At 42.5% G+C, this 9,370-nt stretch overlaps 1 protein-coding gene across 2 annotated transcripts in view; it reads right to left on the bottom strand.

Moving 5' to 3' along the window:
* The window catches only part of fgd5a (FYVE, RhoGEF and PH domain containing 5a), a 44,517-nt gene extending 43,348 nt beyond the window's left edge, over positions 1 to 1,169 (bottom strand). For both annotated transcript variants that reach the window (XM_049573617.1, XM_049573607.1), the window contains exon 1: positions 912 to 1,169. In XM_049573617.1, coding sequence (XP_049429574.1) covers positions 912 to 921 — 10 coding nt within the window. In that variant the 5' untranslated portion in view covers positions 922 to 1,169. The remainder of the gene's footprint in view (positions 1 to 911) is intronic.
* Positions 1,170 to 9,370: the final 8,201 nt, after the last annotated feature.

The following is a 9,370-nucleotide window of genomic DNA, read 5'->3' on the forward strand; positions in this document are numbered from 1 at the left end:
AGACACACACACACACACTCAAACACACACGTATAGGAACACACACTTTTTTTTTCGCTTTTGCTGAAAAGGTCCTTTGAGTGCGTCAAAGAACAATAAAACAGGGAGAGAAAACAAGGGTCCCAGTCTGACAAAGCACCCAACTGCAAACAACAGGATATGAATTATGCAACAAGAATTCAATTAAAACAAATGTTTGAAAAACAAAGGAAGAGATAGACACTGGGACCTTGGCTGTGCCAAACTCACAGGATATGATTTCAGACTGTGTCCTCATCGTGAAATGTCACACTGTAAGCTTTAACAACCTGTCTTAAATCCAGAGTGACAAGGCTGTACAAAACAAATGGGGCTTTATTTTCCAAAACAAAGATTTCCTTTGGTGGAAAAAATGACAAGAGAGCAATTTTCAACTTCTTTCACTTAAATTCACAGGACACCTCACAGACAGGTGACCTTCGAAACCAATGGCTCTGTCTACTTTGATGGATTATAATCCCAGCTCTAACCCTAATACTAATCCTAGAACAGACTTCCACTGAAAGCAACTTTATCCATAGCTATGGATTAAAACCCCAAATTTCTGCAGGTAGAATTCAACCCAGCTGCACTGTTAAAAACTAGCAGCATCATTTCTAAGAAAATACCAGTACCTATGTGATCAATCCATCACTCTGTATATATTTCACTAGGTAATAACTGATTTAAAGCAGGCTGAATCAAGTTGCATTGGGCTTCAATTTGTATGTGAAATAGGTGGAAAATAAACAGGTGAAATATGTTTTCAGACAGAATCAACCAATTTCATTAATTACTCACACACAAACACTCACGCTGTCACCACTTTGTTTGCTGTAAAACATTTAAACTTTCTGGACTCTTGACATGAACATAAAACATAACCAACCAACCTGCGTTCATTGTGGGGCAGCATCATCCACGGGAACCGACAGTTATCCTCATGTTTCTCCCCACAGCCGACCGCGTCCCTCGAAATGAAAACTTAATCCAGACACAAACACATTGCGGGGAAATTAGGAGGTGAATGAAGAGTTGCGAGACATGCTGTCTTTTGTTTTTCTCCAGTGACTTGTGGAAAGACGCCCGTGTTCGCAGAGTGGCAGCTCAGCTTTCAGCCGGCGTGTATCTCCAGTGCTGGTGCTACAGTAAAGTGGTGCGCTCTTATGTGGAAACGGGAGGTGCTGCTTGGCGCTTCCTGAAGCAGGACGAGCCTACAATTGGCGCGGCGGCGCGGACACGGAGCGCGAACCAAACCCACTCTGTCTGTGTTTCATTTTTTTGCGATGCACAGCATTATATCTGGGCTATTTCATTTTCACATCTGCTCGTGTTTTGTTTCAGCACACCGCTGCACAGATGTTGTGCCACACTGTAGACGCAGCACTGTAAGACTAGAATTGAGTGAAACCAAATCCACTCAGTGTGGGAGATTTGGACCATAAATATGGTACTATAAAACACGGTTCATCTCCAGTGTTTCATTGTTCTGGTGGGCAGCTTCTAATCTGCAGCTACTATATTTGCACAACTAATATTATTTTTTTCAACCCACATCTGCCCATGCTTTGGTGCATGGCACATGTCCCCTCACTGACTGACAGCAGTTGAAAAGTTCAGACTCACACAGTTACATGAGATGACATACTTTTCATGCCTTTATAGGATTACACAGTATACACCAGATACTCAGAAATCAAGCAGAGATCTCCGTGTTTTCTCCAGCATGTTTTGCTCGTGTATTATTTCCTGAACCAGCACAGTGCATAGAAAGGTTCCTAAAAGCAGTTTCCAGACACAGTTTCTGCAGGACACCAAAGCTTTTGCTATTGGCTGAGCTTCCTGGCCCGGCATCTGTTGCACGATTGAATGAATGCAAGCCTTTAAAAACCTCTCTTCATAACAGGAAACCGCTCTCCCTGTTTCCTGCACAACAGGCAACACTTCCTTAGCAACAGATGGGAAAGGTTGGCGGTGTTAACCCCTTAGGTAACCTCGAGCAGAGCTGATTGACTGCTGCTGTGCAGAGACTGATGGTTCGAGGAACAAGACAAACTTTGATCAGCTTTAAGTCCAGGACTCATTGTGGGCTTTCAAGGACAGAGGCACCTTGAGCAACACAGGGGGAGGCTGGGACTGTCCCCCCTCTTGGGGTCTTTGATTTGTCAGCTCTCGATGTTGGTTTAACACCCACACATTGAAGGTCAAACAATGTAGAAGACATGTGGGATTTTTACAGCAGAGTTTAAATGGATAGTGATGGAGCAGAGAAGCACAACAAAAGAATCAGCTGTGTTGTTTCACCGCAGGGCTCTGGTCCTGACTGCTGCAGCGGCATACAGACCCATACATTATACACAGAGCAAAATTCCCTTTCCAGATGGTTTGGTGCAGGAAGGATTAGCTCTGCTGCAGGTGCAGAGCTGTGTCAGACTCAAAGAGAGAGTTCATGTCATAATACCTCATGTTATAATTTGCACTTACATAAGGGTCATCTTATTAAGCAATGAATATACTGGTGTGTGTAATGATACCATTTCTAAATTATACGGCACGCCACTAAAGAGGGTATTAAATATAAAATAATTTCAGCGTAAGATGCGCCCATTGTGTTTGCTGCAGTAATTAAGCTGTTTATTTGTGTAAATGGGATGCTGAGTAATGTATTTTGCAATACGCTACACCACCACCAGAACAATTAAATCACTGTGACTCCGTTGTTTTGCTTCCCCTTGTTACAATGAGATACTGTAATGACCATTATGGAGTGCTGAAGCCAAGACAATTTTTAATGTGTCAGTAGTAGCACATTTATAGCTGCCATAAAGTAACCTTTTGTTTTTGAATTGGACGACTAAAGATAGCCCCACTCTGGTCTTTTGGCTGTGCCAAATTGCCTCTCTCAAGAGTATTCCACTCACAATCGCCACATATGACCTTTTTTTTTGGTGTCATTTGTGCAAAATATGTTTTGCTTTTGCAGGGTGTGCAAATAGAACCTGCTATGAGTATTGTGTCATGTGGCTGCAGAAAAGAATGGCTTTAGGAGTAAATATCCCCCCAGATGTGGCACAGACGGTCAAAACATGTTTTTGGATGGAGGACACAAATTTCCTGGACCGCCTGTAGCTGCGTGCTGTGCTCTGTCACCCCACCTGGAACATGACTTGACTGGAAGAGAAAAGGGGAATGGAGATATTTGGAAAAACATGCCGTAGTAGCAGGGAACAAACCGACTCTATCGCCCCCCGACTCGGCTGCACACACAATGCCAAACAGGAAAGGGATCAGGGGAAGGGGTCAGCGACTCGTTCCCAGAGCTGAGACAATCCATAACACCTGCTTTGCCAGCGAGTGGACACAGGACTGAATGGATGTGCTGAGTGTTTTTATTCCCCGATGAAGCTATACAGCTATATGACATCACACTTTAATGCAGCTGATTACTGGAAAGCGAGTGTTTTGTTTTTTTGCCCCGTTGTGGCACAGTATGTTATTTAATGTGTGTCAGCGGCAGCTTCGCAACAGAGTTCATTTCTAAGAAAAGAAGGCACTTAATCATGCTGTTATGCAAACTGGCTGCAGTTTATTAAGTTCAGGTATTGATTTGTGTGATACTCAAGTACAATCAGGCTTTCACTCTTTGAAGTGACCCAAACACCTTTGTAATTGGATGGCAAAGCGTTTGACTGCTGTAATGGATCGAATCATTATTGACATGTTTTATTGATTGCCAGCTGTGCACAGCCAGTAAGGGCGCTCTTCTGAGACTTGTGTGTTTGCCCCGAGCTTTAGATTCTGATTAAGGGACTTCGGAGCAGAAGATATGTAGGACAACAGACTTTATTAAAATGTCATAAAACAGAATATGCAGAGATTATTTTAGGATTAATGGAGTTTGGTTGTTTTTGACAAGACAGATGATGCATTATTAAACCACATCATGTTTTTATGCATAAAAATAGTTCTGTGTAACCTGTGTAAAATAAGAAAACCCTGGTGTCAGCAGTGTACACTCCACTCTCCCAACAGCATGAAGCCAGGACCCCCTCCCACCAACCTCTATGACTTCTTTTGCATGCACACACACACATGCACACACAGCAGAGCATTGCAGTAAACAGGTGGACCATGGAAGTCAGCACTTCATCAAAAAGCAGAAAATACAGGTTTAATTCCCCACAGGGCCTTTGATTGATTTCCACAGCAAATCAATGAACGGGCCTGTATCATTGTTGTCATTTGAATAACAAAGACACATTATATTACATTCAAAAATGTCAGAGGTATGTTATTGTTATAGTGCTGCAGTCATCAGGATGTGGGTTTTCCCCATGTGCAAGCACTTTTAAAGAATGACACGAGAGGTTGGTGTGTCAGTGGCTCATTGGGTCACATTAACTTGTGATTCCAGAGGAGCTGTTTGTGTTAAGTCTAGCCGACTAACCTAACCTGAGATAAAATGGCAGCGCAGCTCCATTACCAAAAAACAAAGTATTATTGCTCGGCAGTAAAAGGCCATGGCTACGGCACAATAGCTGTCACATTGCCGTTAATTAGCCTGAAGCGGAGAGAGTAGGTCAAGCTCTGATAACAGATGCATTTGTTATTCTTTTTCTCTATTGCTGCAGAGACAATCCTTCGAGCTGCGCTGTAAAAACAATGATTTACTGGTTCAAAATAAAATTCTCGGGGAGCCCTATAAAATTTAAAAAAAAGAGACGCATTTATGTCCTCTCCAAATAAAGCACAATAGCACAGTCAAAACATTGAACGATGGCTTTTGGCGTCGCAGATTAACGAGCACTGTCGAGGCCTTTCATTGTGAGGGACTTTTGAGTTTGTGTAGTCTGTTATATATTTCCTCAATCTCTGCAGTATGCTTGTGTTTACCATTTTAATGGCCTTGAACACTCAGGTACTGTCTGGCAATATAACATGAATTCCCTGCATGGAATCTGCTCTGAGCGTGTAAGGTGTGTGTGTAATGTGTGTTCATGCAGGTGTATGCTGTACATATGAGTCAGTAAACGTACAGCAAGTGTGTGCATGATCCACTGCCACCAGTCTGGTTGTGTCGAGCACTAACAGAACAAGAGGGAAAAAAATAAGATCATGAAAAAAGCCCCGAGACAGAATTTTTACTCTTTTTGTGAGTGTGTTCACATTTCTCAGCCAAAGGAGACGGGGAGGATGCAGATATTCCTGTGAGTGAACAAACATGTCTTTGGCAGAGTTTTTATGTACTCTCACGCAAGTCTCGCTGTAGGTGTAAGCACAGTGTATGACTTATGTGTCACAACATGCAACAGGAGAAACTGTAATTTAAATGAGCATTGTGTAAGATTTAGGGGGATTTAGTGGCATCTAGCTGTAAGGATTGCAACCAGCTGAAACATCTCCTGTATGCCAAGTGTGAATTCCTTCAAGGTTCATTGTTCAGGAGATTTTTTTCGTAGGAGCTGAATTATCTGCAGTGGTCTCTAACTCTCTAACACAAATGGACCAGGTGATCAAAACCAGTAAAAACACTGAATAATCATGGGGTTGCTAATCTACGGTGGTCAACACAGAGATGTGACTGGTCCTATCTTGAGCCAGTGTTTGGTTTGTCCATTCCAGGCTACTGTAGAAATTTGGTGGTGCAACCATGAACTGTATAAAATAATGGATGTAGCTACTGTGAAGTCACCCATTGGTTTGTGGACCCCCGTTTTAAAGCCTGAATTTTGACATTTCAGCCATCGCCATCTTGGTTTTTTTCCAAGCCAGAAGTGACCATATTTGGGTGAGAGGCTGACGCTGTGGAGGTGTGGGTGGATATGACTGAGACCGAGGACACTATCAGAAGACAGATAAACATTTCTACTGTGTTGAAATGAGCCTATGGGGATTGACTGGCTTCTGGAGCCAACCTCAAGTGGCCATTTGATGAACTGCACTTTTGGGCACTTCCATTTTGGCTTCATTTTTCAGCCCCAGAGGGTGCCAATAAGGTGCAACATGGCGGACTCAAGACCTGTCCCCTATGCAGATATAAATGGCTCATTGTAAGGTAACAAAAACACAATGATTCTTATTTTCAGGTGATTAAACACGAAAGAAAACACTATACTTATACTACATTGCATTTCTGTCAGTATATCTCCCTAAGTCCTACACACTGGACCATTAATGAAAAGCTTAAATGTGTCCATCATCTAGCTGGAGTGCATTCACTTTAGAGCAAAACCATTTATTTCTTTGTGATACATCAGAGTTGCAAAATCGTCCTTGAAGGTGTCATATGAATTTAAAAAAACAACAACAACACACACACACACACACACACACACACACACACACACACACACACACACAAACATTCTGCACAATATCAGCACACACCTTGAGTCCTCTGATAAATCAGTACAATTCATTCTGAGCAATAGCTTGTGCATAAATAGCGTGTGTAACAAAAACAATGATACTCCTACGCACACGTCACAAGACGGAAAACATATCTGGGGGCTTTCCAACTTCTCCTGACAATGCATCTTTCACCATACGGCCTGAGTGCACAGATATGAGTGAGCGATGTGATGTCTGTGTGTACATGTGTGCCTTCACAGCCCGGCTGTCCGTTGTCTAGATAGCTGCAGCGGAGTGTGTGGAAAACACAGATGGTTGTTGCTTTTGCTTCTTCCGCCAGACTTGTGTGACCTTTTACACAAAGATAACAGGGCGGGCTCTTATCCCCAGGACCCCCCCAACCCCCCTCCCCAAAAAACAGCCAGGCCTGGCAGCTCAGACAGAGGACTTCCTCCCTTCAAACTGTCTGATAGAACAATATCAACAGCCAGCACCACAACCTCCCTTTTTTGTGTCCACCAGGCTTTTGTTTGGGAATAATTAAGTCCTTTCTAATCAAGACGAGTCGCTGACAGACAGGAAATGAGAGATCTGCATTAAAATAAGATTAGACTTGTAGCCTTTGCAGTGTGAGACTCACTGGTCGTGTATATTTTGCACTAAGATGAAACTCACTGTTCATGTCATGCAACACGTTGTTCTCATAGTGACAGTCAAGTCATAAGTCTGAGCATCTTTGATGTTTAAATCAGAAAATGTGATTTGTGTTCATGAAAAGAAATTTAATTATGGTTTTCAAAATGACACAAACTGTACTAGACTTTGAGCTCCGATCATTGTGCTGTTTTATGCACTTGCACACAATGAGGTTTTGCTTACAACATCATTCTGACAAACATAGTACACTGATGTATAAGCTAATAATGTTAGATTGTTATAGGCTATTTGTTTTGAAAACGTGTTTAGTACAAGGCAACTGTTTTGTCGATGAACTTGGTGAGCTGTAATGGAGCCAAATTTTGTAATGTTACCTTTGTTAAATGTTGCTATTGTCCCTGAGCAGTAGCTCAGTCCATAGGGTTGCCTGTTCAAGTCCCCGTCCGGACCAAATATGGAGCTGTAGAGGTGCCACTTCACCTCCTGGGCACTGCCGAGGTGCCCTTGAGCAAGGCACCGAACCCCCCCAACTGCTCTCCACTTTGTGCATGAATAGGTCCTATTTGTGCATGTGTGTATGACAAAAAGAGTGAAAAAAATTAATTTCCTCTCAGGGGGATTAATAAAGTATATAAAATTTAAGTAGAGGAAAAGCGTGTTAGCCGCTAGGCTAATTTGTACAATGTGAAATGCCATAGGCTTGTACTAATCACATTAGCATGTTGTATTTGTGGGGAAAATGTGTCCAGCAAAAGACAAATGCTTTGTCTGTGAATGCTGCGAGTTATAGTGAAGCCGATTTGTGTACTTGTGCACTAATTGTCTCTATTAAGCCATGTTTAATGTGTGTTTTGGGTGTGTCTCCACCAGCCAACTAAACTTTACAGCACTCCACAGAAACTGCGCCGTTGACTCGTGTTTTGGGGGTGTAACTGCAGAGTGACACAGACACCACAAGTATAAATGCTCTGCACAGAGCTGATGCACAAGTATAAATCCCGCTTAAGACTCAAACCGGGTCTTCAAAAATAGTTAAAGACTGACATTTTACTTTCATTTTTAAAATAAATCTCTATACATTCCTATAGCAGCTGGGTACTGCAGTGTTTGGCTAATGTTACTCAAACAGGAGTAAATAAAGCCTTTGTTGGAGACTGTTTTCAGGTGTGGATGTCATGTTCATGGCAATAAAGGAATGTGTCACCATGTGCAATAGTGTGGCTGGCTAATGTGTTTCTAATAGGTTTTGGACAACAATGGAGCTCTATAGCACAATGAAATAAGCTGTGGATACACAGACAGTACTTGTTAGGATCATTTCTTTGTTGGTTCTGTTCTTTTTATGGGATTTGTCGACAACAACAAAAAAACTATACCTCACCATACTTATCCTATTTTAATCACAAGTGCTGTCTTACTTCATCCTAAATATCACACCAGGCAACTCATTTTGTTCTATAAACATTGCGTACGTGTTATCTTGTCCTTCCTGAATGCATGTTGTGCCAACTGACACTCCAAATCACTTTAGGTCATTGTGAATTATCTTTGGCAGGAGGACAATATTTCCCTGGACACTGATGTCCATTCTGTGAACACAAGGTGACCCTATTGGAGGCTGTAATGGCAGTACGTGGAATCTTTTTTTGAATATATTTGACTGCTAATATCTGTTTTTTCTCTCCGTCCTCATTCTCAGTAACGTCCTCATGTACGATGCTTTCCTTACTTTTATGTCTTTGTTTCTCTCGCTCTCTCTCTCTCTCTCTCTCTCACACACACACACACACACACACACTGTAAAACACACTCAGGGGACATGAGCGGTCTTGCTGTCCTGTCTCTGGTCAGATATTTTGCTGAGGTGGTTTCAGCGGGGCTCTTGTGTATTCTCATGCACAGTGAGCCTCAGGGGATGAAGGGTGTGGCGAGGGCGCAGGGGGGGAGGATGCTTCATGTACAAACTGGAGGGTTTTCTACCAACATCAGCACAAACAGCACGGTCAATTTTCATTTATGGAAGCTGCAAAACCACCAAAGTGTGGAATATGCTTCAGCGTGTATATTTGATCATGCCATTTATCATGACAACAATGCATAGGTCACAGCGTTGCTGCAGTACGATAGTGTGGTTAAACTGGTGATAATGAAAAACACGTTGACCTGTGGAGACCTTTAGCTCGTGCGCTCATCTGTCTCTCAGTGGGACACAGAGGAGGGAGAGGACACTTAGAATCACATTATCTATAAGTAATATCTGCCTCAAGTGATGGGGTGTCATTCTCAACACTGTGTCAGCTGATGTCAATCAGCAGCTATCACTTCTGTTGAGACAACATGTTTC

Source organism: Epinephelus fuscoguttatus, linkage group LG1 (assembly GCF_011397635.1).
Source record: "Epinephelus fuscoguttatus linkage group LG1, E.fuscoguttatus.final_Chr_v1".
In the NCBI taxonomy this organism is placed as follows: Eukaryota; Metazoa; Chordata; class Actinopteri; order Perciformes; family Serranidae; genus Epinephelus; species Epinephelus fuscoguttatus.